Genomic DNA, 13,139 nt, shown 5'->3' with positions numbered 1-13,139 from the left:
GGCCAAGCATCACGGCTTGGGCGGCGCGATGTGTCGCCAATGTACAGCGCGTCGCCAATGTAGAGCGCGTCGCCCGTGTCCCCAACGAGGCATGCGCGTTGCCACAGTTTCTGTGCAGGGCAGTGCTTCCGCTGCGCCGCCTATCGCGCTTGACCTCGCATGCTCTCTCTCTGTAGTCTCTCTCTCGGTGGGCTCTCTCTCGGTGGGCTCTCTCTCGGTGGCCTCTCTCTCGCCGCTCCGCCCCCAACGAGATTGCTTCTCTCTCGGCATGCTCTCTCCTCGCCCGCGGGACTCGTTCATCCTGTCGGCATGCTCTCTCCTCGCCCTCTCGCCTCGCCCTTCCCTCGCCCTTCCCCTTTCTGCCCTCTGCCCGCTGCCCTTTCCTCCGTCTTTGGTCCTCCTCCTTCGGCACGCCCCTCCGCCGGCTTTCTCCAGAGAGGTTTGTGACTCGGCCCTCTCTCCGGTCAATGCCGCACCCTGTCTTTGCTTGCTCCGCCCTGGATTTTTCTCAAGCTCTCACACAAACCCGTGGCCCCCCTTCCCGGCAGCCCTTTCCCCTGTGCGTCTTGGCTTGTAGCGATCTCGTTGGTCTCCCATCCGATTTTTCCATGAACACCCAGCGTCTTGAGTACCCCCCACATTCTGAGACATCCGTCCACCTGTTTTAAGCCGCGTGCATCTCCGGGCTCGTTCGTAGCTTGCCTGTTAGCCGGGTATATGTTCTAGAGCTATTCCCGATCCCGTCGCCAAGCCACTCCTGTTCGTCGCCCAAGCGCCCAGTCCGGCTGTTCGTGTTCGTTTTCGGGGTTGCTAACAAAACTCTGGCCTTATTTCTTTCCCCGGCTCTCCTCCAACTAGCTTCTTCTCCTCGTCCTCTTAGGATAAGCGCCAGGCGGGTTCCTTTGTGTCCCCACCCTGCCGTGCCTGAAAGTCAGTCTGTATCTGAACCAACGAGTCTACAAGATCTCCCTCGCCCTTGAAACCTGGCAATCAGCCACTTTGCGGGCGCTATCCCGCCTCAAGTCCCTCCTGACCCTGTCCCCTTGGCCTATCTCTATCAATCCGACGATACGTCTGCACCATGAGCGCTCAAAACAATACCCCGAATAACCAGCCGACCATCAATCCGGCACTCCTGCGTCAGCTCCAGCAGCACCTGCCAGCTCACCAGCAAACGCCACCATCACTCGTCTCCCAAACTGCTATCAACCATCCTGCCTTCTTGAATATAGCCACACCGTTTCAACTGCAGCTTATAATGCAACAACAGCAACAACAACAGCTTCAGCAACAGCAGCAGCTTCAACAACAGCAGCAGCTTCAACAACAGCAGTCGCAGCTTCAGCAGCAATCACTTCATCCACTGCAGCTCTCCAGCCTCCAGAACCAGAATGCCATCAACTTGATACAGATGGCCAATGCTCCAGCGATTCAGCAGCTTCAGACATCCATACCCTTGCAGCCTGGTATCGTCAATCCTCAGTTCTCGACGCAATTTTATCTGAAGCTGCACCAGCAGCAACAGCATAATCACCAGCAGCAGCAGCAGCAGCAAGCAACAACAACTACAACAGCAGCAACAGCAGCAGCAGCAGACGATCCAATCCCAAGCTCCGTCATCGGTTATGCAACCTCAACAGCCTCCTCAGCAACAGCTTCAACAGCAACCACAACAGTCGCCTGCCCAAATCCAACAACATCTCCCGCACCAGTTCCATCAGCAAAAATCGCAGGTGGGGATTCCACCTTTCCAAGTCGGCCAGCAAGGGGTCGGCGCCGATTCCGCCACAACGTTGCAGCAACATCAGTCCAACTTGATAGCTTCCAACTTGCAAGATTCCACCGCTTCCCAACCCAGCACTCAGCCCGGATCGAGCCCGACGCCTTTGGGATCTACTCAGGGCCAGCCTGTTGCGCATCAGTTCGTCGAGAATCTGAAGATGGACGTTATCATTCAGCAGCACAAACGAATGCAAAAACAGAGCCTCGCTTCCCAAAACAAAGCCATGCCCAGCAACCCCATGCAATCGGGCAGCCAGGTATCACAACCCTCTCCTCAGATGGCCTCGCAAATACTTGGCGCTTCTGCCAACCAGACTCATCAGAAGCTGGGAGATCTTACCGGAGGCATGTCACCCTCGCCTCAAATCTCAGCGAACAACCTTGTCGCTGCATCGCTCAAGCCAATTTTTCAGCAAATTCCTCAAAATGCACTCATGGCTGGCTCGATTGCACAAGTTGCGCCGCAACAGGTATCACAGACTGCACAACAACAACAACAACAACAACAACAACAACAACAACAACAACAACAACAACAACAGCAGCAGCAGCAGCACAGCAGCACAGCACAGCAACAGCAGCAACAGCAGCAACAGCAACAGCAACAGCAGCAACAGCTCCAGCAGCTACAGCTGCACCAACTGCAACAACAGCTTCAGGCTCACCAGCACTCGCAGCAGTTTCAAGCTCACGTTCGCGCTCAGGCCCAGGCTCAAGCTCAAGCCCAAGCTCAGGCCCAGGCTCAAGCTCAAGCTCAAGCTCAAGCTCAAGCTCAGGCTCAGGCTCAGGCTCAGGCTCAAGCTCAGGCGCAGCCTCAACAGATGTCGGCCCATGCCCAATTATCTCAGCAGGGCCCGTTGGCGTCGCAGCAGAATCAACAGAATCAGCAAAATCAGCAGCCCCAGCAGCTTCAACAACCTCAGCAGCCTCAACAACCGCAGCAGAATCAGCAGCCTCAACAGACCCAGTCATCGCCACAGCTGTTGCTGCAGCCGGGCCACGAGCAATCCCAGTCGAATGTCATGCAGAATGTCATGCAGAATGCCGTGCAGAATGCCATGCAGAATGCCATGCAGAATGCCGTGCAAACGCCGGGGCTTACCAACCTCAATACCGCAGCGACACCCAGCCAGTCGTGGGGAATCGCTCAGTTGGGCCCCGTGCGACAAAAGATGCAGATACAATTGTAAGTTTCTTCAGGAGCGCATGATATGCCGTCGTAGTCTGCTATGCGTGGTTATCGGTCGCGCTGTCCGATATCGCCATATCTCGTCCTAATCATCCCTTGATTCCAATGACGAAAAACGACTTTCACTTGTTTGCCAAGCTTCAACTTGTACCGAAGCATGGTTGCTCCTGATAGCCTGAGTCAACAAATGAGCCAAGCTATGCAGCGTCGCGCTTTGATGATTGAAAACTCGATCTTTGAAAAGTCTGCTTCTGTTGAAAACTACATCCAACAGGTTGAGGTGGCCTTGCGGATGGAACAGCGTGACATCCTGGCCCGTACCCAACGTAGCAATGCCGCCGTGTCCGGCTCGGCCCCCGCACCTGTCTTTACACAAGTCCAAACCACTCAGCCTCTGGTACAACCCTCCAGCTCCATATCCCTACCCGGTGTGGTCCCGTCACCCACACCCCAGCCCTTCCAATCCGAGTCCACGCCAGAGCTTCCCCAGGCTATCTATTCCCAAAGCATGGCACCTACCACTCAGCCGCGCGCGTCCCCGAGCATCGTAAAATCACAGGTGTCGGTGGCTTCCCCGTCACTTGGTTCGGCCGCGCTTGCCGGCACACCAGGTTTGATGTCTCAGGCACAAGGCTCGAGGCAGTCTAGTTTGCCTCCAAGCTCTCTCCCCTCTGGGCTTCAAAGCGATGCTGCCTCCGGCTCTGGTCGGGCCTCTGGTCTTCCCAACCCAAATTTGTTCCCGGGACAAACCAAGATGGCAGTACCGGCCCCTGTTGCGGATACTGTAGTTCCGGGCATGGCGCAACCCTCCTTGGCCAATCATCAGGCTACTTTGAGCATGAAGGCGCAGCTTGTCAACCTGGGGATGTCGTTGCCCCAGCAACAACAGCTCCAGGAAATTATCAATTTGTACAGACGCAAGATTCCACTCAATCCGATGCAGCAACGAGTAATGCAACAATACTTTGCCCGTTTACAAGCTCAGAATTTGGTAACCCTCAACCGGATACAGCCAGATCCTTCCCAGCCACAGCCACAGCCACAACAACAGCCTCAACCTCAGCCTCAGCCACAGCTACCCACTACACTGCTCACATCCGTAACCACGGCTGCGAATCCGACTCCGGCTGCGCTGACCGATGTGGACCCCATCGTCAAGGAGGAGTTTCAAAGGCATGGCAAGGCGTCCACATCTCAGATGCCATCGCCCGGCACATTCAGCCAAGGTATGCATGGCTCTCTTATATCCAATCACGTGTTCGCTGCAGATTGGAAGGGTGTTCTTCCATGGGATCGCAGCCGATCAGCCGTCGCCGGAAGGTTCCCTGTTTGATCAATGATAGGCCATTACGGGAGCGCCGATGAAACTTCCGGTGCCGGTGTCGACAAGGGCGATTGGACGGCCATCGTGGCTGCAGCTCTGTGACTGACACAGCCTCCTTTTGCCTAAATTTTGTGACCGCAGTACCACGGATCACCGAGAAGATTCTACCGGCTGAGGAGGCGCAGCTGGTCCAGGTTCGGGTATGACCATGGCTGCTTCCAAGAACGCAGGGCTGAGGTGCTTCCTGTCCTTGTTCGTCGAATTGCTCCGCCAGTACTGGTCACTATTGACTCGTTTTCTACCTTCCAGCTCAATACAGTGTATTCCAGCCTGCTGTCCAGTATTCAGGCGATGACGATTGCCGTCAAAGAGCTCGCTTTGGAAGGCAAATACTCTTCGATGCTCATACATATCGTAAGGACTCTGCCGCAGCCCTGTCGGCCACTGATATTATGCCGCCTTGCTATACAGCGGTATGTCTCTAATCCTCTCACTTTGTCAGGCTTCGATTTTGAAAGTGCAGCATGAAGCCCTGCCAGACAAATTTTACATCGATTCTAAGGAGCTTCAGCGCTACTTTGCCATGATCACCGAAATCAACTACATCATTGAGGCGTGCAAACGTCAGCGGCTTCAAGCCAGGCTGCCCGTTAATGTGATGCCTATTCAGCTACACCCGCTGATCACCGAATACAGGCTTGGCGGCAGCAACGCAGTTCCGCCGGCTCCCGAAACGCGACAGCAATCGGATCTGGAGAAGGAAGCCCATGAGCATGTCCACAGCGTCAGTCAAGCCATCCGACGCAGGGCTATTCCAACCCCAATTCCAGCACCCGAATCGTCCAAATCGACTAGTGCACCTCCACAGCCGGTACCGGCCCCGTCGAACGGCTTACTCGACACCTCGACACAGAACCCAGTCAACTCCAAGATCGAAAGCTCCGTACTCAAAACCAAGCGCCAATCAAGGCCCACGAAGGATAGGCTAGCACACCAGGGCACTACCTCGGCGCTCGGAGTTCTTTCGGATGAATCGGGCCCTGTGGTCAAACCCGAGCCTGTCGTCAAACTCGAGCCTGTCGTCAAACCCGAGCGTGTCGTCAAACCCGAGCACGCCTCCAAGAACCAAGATAGTACCTCTATGGCCATCAGTGACTTTGCTTCTCGCATCGCACCCATCCCGCCTGCACTGGTTAGTGGGACACCTTCGTTAGTTCCGGGCCCTGTTCTGCCCACGCCTTCGCTTGCCTCCGCCAGTCCACTCCCGGTACCGTTCCCGGCGCTCACGCCACCCCCGACAGCGACCCCGGGACTGGCAGCATCGTCAATTCTGCTGATGGATCCCATGGACTCGTCGTCAAGTGTACCCCTTGTCAATGAGATCGGAAACATCTTTGGCAGCGGTCCGGGTCAGGGTCTGCTTTCGGACGTGCCCGAAGACTTGAACCTCGACGATGCAACAGATGCCTACTTTGACTCGTTCATCGATTTTCCAGGCGAGGATCTGTCTCAGGATGGCGACACCAGCAACTCGCTGGCTGGAATTGCCCTTGGAAAGCGCTCGGCAGAAGAGTTTGACCGCGGCGACATATCTATGGGCCTCGATCGATCTGTGCGACAGCGGATGCTTGAGACGAGTGGCAGCGACGTGCTAAGCCATCTCGCCAACGGTAGCTACCTGTCCACCCCCAAGGAAGAGTCGTCAGCAACCTCGCCGATGGCCTCCTCACTAGACCTGACCGACGAGCTCAACGAATGTCGGGAAAAGTACGGCATCGAAAGCGAGCTCATCAACAACGATGAACTGCTTCCGGACTCGGCAGCAATGCATACAGACCTGGATGATTCGGCCGACTCTGCGACGGTCGTGTGTCGATCAAAGAGTCCCGAGTTCACGATGATCTTTCGCTTCGACAGCGTGCGCGAGTACAACCGCACGCATTCCAAGTATACTGTGCACGTCGATGGAAGCTGTCAGTTTCCTTCGCCGGAGCAGCCAAAGAATGCCTCTCTCAAGGGCCTGGTCGGCTTTGACATTCAAACGCTTGCAACTCTGACCTCCGACGACCAGCTCGCTCAGAAAATCGTGGATCGTGGCCGGAAAATGCGGTTGGATGGCGACAGTCGGGTACTGGACATTATGAAGATGGCAATCCTGGAAATCAACGAGAGCGCCAAGAAATAGCGTCGCTCCATGCAAGCTCTGATGACGGCTCCCCAACCAACCAACCAACCAACCAACCAACCAACCAACCAACCAACCAACCAACCAACCAACCAACCAACCAACCAACCAACCAACCAACCAACCAACCAACCAACCAACCAACCAACCAACCAACCAACCAACCAACCAACCAACCAGCCAGCCAGTCTCTCCAAGGATTGTTTCTGCTCCCCCTCCCTCTATTTTTCTGCTGTCGCTCTTCTGTTCACGGCGCTGTTGGCTGCAAACGCCTTCCGCTCCTCCCTCAATCACCTGCCCTCACATCATTCGGGGCACCAGCTTGCTCAGCTTTCGCAGTTTATTTATTTATTTGGTAACATTGACCCTCACGGCTCCAGGCCGATCTCCGTATCATATACGTCGCTTCTTCACTTTCTCTCCTCGCTCCTTTTTTTTTTCTGCCGTCACTGCTTTTTGCCATCGCTGCTATTGCTTTGAACTCTGCCAATACACCAATTCGAACTCAGCCGCGCGCAGCACATCGGACACGTGTGTGGTTTGTGCGCAGCACAACACGTGGCTGGCGGCTGTCCGGCCCACATCGTTTGTGGGACTCCCGACATTGTCAATGAGCCGTCCTCGCGCCCTTGGACTTGCATCCACCAGCGTGTTCGACACCACCTCTCCCTGTCAGTCCCGGTCCTGCCACGTCCCTGTCTCGGTGAGCCTCCTGCACAAGCGCTCCCTCGGCCGACGTCTCCTTGCCCTGCCCAAGCTGCAGGCGCTGTCGACCAGCGTCGAGAACCTCTATCATCGCGGCTATCAACCTGCAGCCCCCAAACTCGTCGCTGTCCCTCAAGCCTTCGTCTCTCGCTGTCACCACCTCGACATTGTGCGCACAACGGCCCTTTGACGACTCCAGTCCCAAATCTATATTCGTACCGTATCGAATCGTAATTCCATCGATCCGAGGTAACCGATCATCCGTTTCGCTGGCCGGGATCCGACAGCCATTGGTGGCAGCGTGCTCCGGACAACCGCTTGTCGATTCGCCCAAGCCGGCTGGAAACACGACCAACAAAATACAAAAGCCTCATTCGTGGGGCCGTGATCAACCATGGACATCATAGATCAAGCGTTGGCGACCCACGATGCGATACCAGTGTTCTGGCTCATTGGGGCCCGGCCGACCCTCCAAGAGCATCAAGCTGCCCCGTGAAACCAGCCTCTTGTCGGGACTAATATCTTTGTATTTTTGGTCACTCTAGAGATTTGAGTTACAAGCCCTGGATACGGTCGTATATTTCTCCAAAACATTTCAAGGCCAATAGCCGAAACAGGGCACCAACACACCGACTTGGGTAAGCACCGCCGATCTTCTGTCGGTCACTTTGGGGTTCCTCAAAGAGCTGGACGAGCACATACTACCCGGGGCCGGTAGTCTGAGCAGAACAGTCGCCATAATTATGTTTGGTGCCATTATCGGGGCTTTGATGGCCATATTCACTGGCATTGCTCTGGAGGCCCTGCTGGCCGAAGCATGTCCGATTTGTCACCGATGTTAATTGTGTCCTGTTTCATCACTCAGTCCCGCTGGCTGAATCAACAAGGATAAGCCTGTCCCTGGATCTGGCTCCGGTATTCTATTCATTATCTTATACGGCCTTGATCCATCTTCTGATCAGCTTCGGCGCCCTTGAAGTGGCCTCTAAGCCCGTGGTCGTGTTGTCGCCGGCTGCTCGACCCAAGCCGCCACCCTCACTCTTCCACCCGATCGCTTGTTCCGCCAGCACAGATCTCGCTCCATCCATCAAACCATCCATGTCCAGCATCGTCTCCAACACTCGGGCGCTCAAAGGCATGGGTAGCCACGGCTTCGGAGAATATGCAAAAGGCCCAACGCTGTGCTTGGACTCAGGTCCAGCCTCGGTCTGGTCACAAGAACAAAGTCTGTCCTCGGCGAGTCAACAGATCGTCTCGGCTCCAGCCCCGTATCTTCTTGTCTCGGTCTCGGATGTCGAGTACCTGGATGGATACGACAGCGACTCGTCGTTGTCTTCGATCGGAAGCTCCTCGAGCTCATCCTCCCACGGCTCGCAGGCCTTCGGCTTTGCGTCGGCCGAGGCCGCCGCCCCGCTGTTCGCCAGCCGGCGCCCCTCGAAAAACGTGTTGGCCTCCGACCTGGTCCCCCTCGCCACCGCCAAATCCTCGCTGCCGACCAGCCACGCTATGGACGATCCGGACTTGACTGTTACGCTGCTCGGCCCGCCTCACACCGGAACCCCCCGGCGACATATTTCTGCTCCCTGGGCACAATCCGAGATCAGCCCCAACCACGCCGCCGTCACCGATGGCGCCAGCGAAATGGTGCACGAGCTCAACTACGCCCCCAATCCAGCTGCCCCTCGCGTCAAAATCTATCTCTCCGATATGCCCCAGGACACCAAACGTGGATCTGGTCGGGAGGATGGCGGGCAGATTGGCACAAGTGCCAGCGACAATCTCTCGATTGCCCAACATGCACTAACAACCAACAAGGAAAACTCGACCAAGCCGCCGCCGTCTCGGGCTCTCTTGAGCCCTGCCTCACCGGAGAACGCGAGCGACCCTGCCGCTCCTGATGCAGGTGGCGATCGTTTGCAGTGCGGCTGACACGCCATCGACCAAGCCCTGTCCCGCCTGCTGCTTGACTGCTTACGCGATTCCCCTGCATTTTGCTCGCTTGCTGCCCTCTCCTCTCTCTCTCTCCATGATCGAATGCTCCCAGACCAAAACACAAACGTCGCAGGGGCCGCGTCAGACAAGCGCAGGGGCAGATGGCGAGGTTTGTGCTCGTTCGAGAAGACTTTGTGGATGGCCGAGATTCTCCTTTACGCCTGCTCTCCTAGTATTTGTAGTGTGCTTTCTCATCGTATTGCGATCCGCTCACCGCATTTGTGACTGTCTCCGTGCAGGTGTCCAGGTTGAAAAGCCTAAGCGCAAGACTGGGCCCGCTGTCACGCCGCTGCCTGAACCCTTCCGAGATAACAAGACTCCCGATCCGGAATTGAACGAGGATCTTGATCTCATCCGTCGAAGAATTAGCAGTATGGACGATGTCTCCGAGGGTCTATACCGGCCACGTCGGAATTGGAATCCTCCTGCAGCAGGCGGATTCCGCGCTGGCTCGCCTGTTCGAGCTACTCACAAGATACAGTCCGCCGAGAGGGTGAGTAGCAGTCCTGTCGACTTGAGTGGCTTTGATAGTCCGTACCTCCCACGATAGCCGCATCGTTGGCGCAGGCTGTCGCAGTTAGGGTTGTTCTTGATGGCCCTTGTCCCAAGAGTCAACTCGCCAAACCCACATCACGGGAGCCGGCACGTTTTCATACCGTCCTCACCATACAGTCGCACCATAAATTGATGCAGCCGTCCGATCCCGAGCCCTAACATATCTCTTTCTTCTGGACTACATCCCAATACTAATTTCACGCGACCCTCAGCCTGTAATTCAAAATGAAGATCATTGCTCGGCGTGCTTTGGTTCAGGCAGACTCCTCTGTTGCGACACCTGTCCGCGCGTCTTTCACCACAGCTGTACTGAAGAGGGATACGGCTCGGACGAGGATGTGGAGGGATTTTGGCAGTGCAAAGTATGTCGCTCTAAATCGGTAAGGCTTTGCTATATCATGTATGATCCTATCCCTTTTGTTGGATGTCGCGAAGTGCATCGCACAATCAGAGAATCGCCGATCGTGATGGATGTCCATTCGAGCACCGCGGGCGTGCATGACAGCCAAAATTCCAAGTTCGCCACAGGGCCAATCGGTCAGAATATGGTGCTGGCTACACTAACGCCTCCCACAATGCTCTTTTATCTCCGTTTTCCAACAGCGGACATCCGAGCCAAGCACATCCATCCGTGCCGGCAAACGAGGTCGCTCGAGCCTGTCAAGTCCAGAGCCTGCATTTGGCAGAGAATCTTTGATTTCGTCCGCACCGGCCGAAACTCCGAGCGAGATTTTCTCGCTGCTGATTCAGAACTTGGAGTCCATGAATCCACGATCCTTCGAACTGCCCATCGATATCCGCTCCGAGTTCAAAAACGTCATGACCCACCCTACAACGCGATGCTACATCGATACCCGGAGCGTATATATCAAGCTGACCGAAACCCGCGGGAACCGCAACTGGGTTACTGTTTACGAGCCGGACGGGGCCATCACTCAGTCGCAGCAGACCATCACCAAGCCCCGCGCACGAAACTATTTTGGGCGCAAGAACCGGTGGCACACTGATGACGGTGAAGAGGATTCTAGGGTCCCGGTCGAGAAATGCTATAAGTGTGGCCAGACCTGCGTCAGCCCTTCGCAGCTCAACTTTTTGAACTCGAGCCTGATACCTCAGCCACATCCCCAAGGTACAGCAGACGAACACAACACCAAGTCCATCCGCATCCAGCAGCAGAGGAGCGAGATGATCAAGTGCGACTACTGCGACCTGTGGTGGCATTTGGATTGCCTTGATATTCCCCTCGCTATGAAGCCAACAGATCCTGGTGAGAGCATCGATGTAGACTATGCTCGATATTTTCGCGAGAAGATGTGGGGCAAAGATCCAGTTGAAGATACCAACCAGCGATCCAAGGTGCTCAAGGTTGAGCAGCGACTCACTCGAGCGTCCGCTGCAGTGCTGGATAAATCCCAGCCGCTGCGCGAAAACACCAGCGCCGAAGTCTCGGACGATGACGAGGGCCCGCACTATCGCACCGATCTCGATCTTGTTGAGCCGGCAACAGGCACGCTGTTCATCCGCAAATTGTGGATGTGTCCTTGCCACGCCGATTGGCTACTGCCCAGGAAGAGGATCGGACGCGGCTGGCGGATCATCGACGTTGTCGACTCTCCAGAAGAGGGATACGGAATGCTCTACGATGCTCTTACGGGCGGACGGACGGTCCGGGCGCGCCCTTGACGATAATGGTGACTATGGCCACGACGGTTCTGGCCAACGAAATGAGTCCCGTCCATTCAACCGCTCCCGGCCGATGAGCCCCGGATCGCCCTATGGTCCATCTGAAGCAAGCTCAAACCGGTCCACATCAAATGATCGCTCTAGAGAAACCCAGCCGACACACCGGGGCACGACTCTGCCTTGGGTTACCACCAACAGCGTCAACGACGGTCATATCGAGATTGTTCATGAAGAGGCCGCCCCGGTTTCCCGACCCAGCCGACCGCCAGCTCAAATCCCCAACAGCACAGGGCCGCCATCGTCGCCGCATAAGGCAGAGAATGCCGGCGAGCGAGCCAAGATTGTCAATCTAGATGGAGTTGCCTGTCGCATCTCCGAGAGACGGATCAAAGACGACTTTATTCATCGCGTCTTGAAACAAAATCAGGCTGCCTCGCGTGCATTAGGAAAGGCTCGCAGCACCAAGCGAGGAGACTCGGCGCTCTTGTCAATTCCAGAAAAGTTCACAGACCCTGCTACTGGCAAGCGTTATCGTCTCAAAGCAGGTGTGCGACCGCCGGGGCCTCTGGAGTCGCCGCTGGATATGCTGTGGATCAAGCGCTTGCGGGCACTTTACGAAGGCGTCCTGGACAGACACGAAAGACACCCGATGCATCACCACCTCGATCTGCTCGCTACGGCAGCTGGTCTTGTGCAGCGAGGCGAGTCCTTTGATCGATATTTAGTTGAGCAGGCCACTAGCAGCAGCGGCTCAGCAGACTCGTCGTTGCGCTCGCCCATTCACCTTGCCGAGGTAAGGGAGTTCGATAGTCGAGAGATGGAGGCAGATAGTCCCACATCGAGGCTCCCTGTTGTAATTGTCTTTTTGGATCTTCTTGATGGGATGCACGACCAATCTTGGCCTGAGTAGAGTGTATAGCCCGTCGCGGATAAACGGGACGAGGCATGGATGCTCAGGAGGCATTTGAAGCGAGTGACAATGATGAGCGAGATATACATGGGGCTACGGCAAAATGTTGGACTGACATCGTCGCCCGGTAGTTTCTGGCATCTCTGCACAGCTTGACGCATGAAATCGAAACGGAGCTCTATCAGCAGACTGTTGTGGAAATGTACAAAGCCTCCCGCGGCGTCATTCAACGAGAGGGCGAAGAACCCGATTGGAGCCGGCTGCGGCCGCCTCCGCCGCCACCACATATTCAGCGATCATTGATCGGTGCGGTCAACGGGCCCTCACATGTGTCGCGCGAAGATTCCCAAGCACATCAAGCAGGTTTGCCACCGTCGAGCTCCTTCAAGGACGAGCCAATGTTGCTCGATGATGCTGAGCAGCGCCAAGACCAAGATCATGACCAGCCCGAAGCCAATGACTGCGAGGACGGACATTTGGTCGTAGCCGATCAGTCCCGCCAAGTTCCCGGAGACACCGTGGGGCCTCGCGAATCTTCGGTGGCGTCTCTCTGGGTCGCCCACGAATACCCTACCGACAAAGCATCAAGTTCTGGACTGGATCTTCTCAGCGACTCTCACTTTATCAAGCAAAATGAACAAAACGGAAAGTACGTTTTTGAGTTCTCTGGCTCAGAGCTGCAGCGACTTCGGCAACTTCTCGAGCTGCAAGAGAATGCCCAGCCAAAGCAGTGATGCGCCCAAGCCTTGCCAATATCTGGCGGTGAGTGTCGTGGCATACCGACGAAGGATGCACCAATTGTGAGTACGTGACG

The 13,139-nt window shown here is 55.8% G+C and overlaps 2 protein-coding genes across 2 annotated transcripts; both read left to right on the top strand.

Annotated features, from left to right (window-relative positions):
- Window positions 1-1,411: 1,411 nt before the first annotated feature.
- On the top strand, window positions 1,412-6,480 carry BJ171DRAFT_471311 (uncharacterized protein; the record flags this gene model as incomplete). Its single annotated transcript, XM_053108604.1, has 8 exons — window positions 1,412-1,482; window positions 1,526-2,252; window positions 2,442-2,968; window positions 3,110-3,582; window positions 3,733-4,197; window positions 4,437-4,495; window positions 4,644-4,709; window positions 4,819-6,480. The coding sequence occupies 8 exons, from the start codon at window positions 1,412-1,414 to the stop codon at window positions 6,478-6,480; spliced, it is 4,050 nt and encodes a 1,349-aa protein (XP_052971064.1).
- Window positions 6,481-8,283: 1,803 nt separating this feature from the next.
- Window positions 8,284-13,059, top strand: BJ171DRAFT_577333 (uncharacterized protein; the record flags this gene model as incomplete). Its single annotated transcript, XM_053113805.1, has 6 exons — window positions 8,284-9,088; window positions 9,417-9,670; window positions 9,945-10,094; window positions 10,336-11,261; window positions 11,614-12,208; window positions 12,457-13,059. The coding sequence occupies 6 exons, from the start codon at window positions 8,284-8,286 to the stop codon at window positions 13,057-13,059; spliced, it is 3,333 nt and encodes a 1,110-aa protein (XP_052971063.1).
- Between the last annotated feature and the right edge of the window lie 80 nt (window positions 13,060-13,139).

The sequence above is a fragment of the Polychytrium aggregatum genome, assembly GCF_025602895.1.
Source record: "Polychytrium aggregatum strain JEL109 chromosome Unknown BJ171scaffold_3, whole genome shotgun sequence".
Classification (NCBI taxonomy): domain Eukaryota; kingdom Fungi; phylum Chytridiomycota; class Chytridiomycetes; order Polychytriales; genus Polychytrium; species Polychytrium aggregatum.
This window is presented reverse-complemented; position numbering and strand designations above follow the sequence as displayed.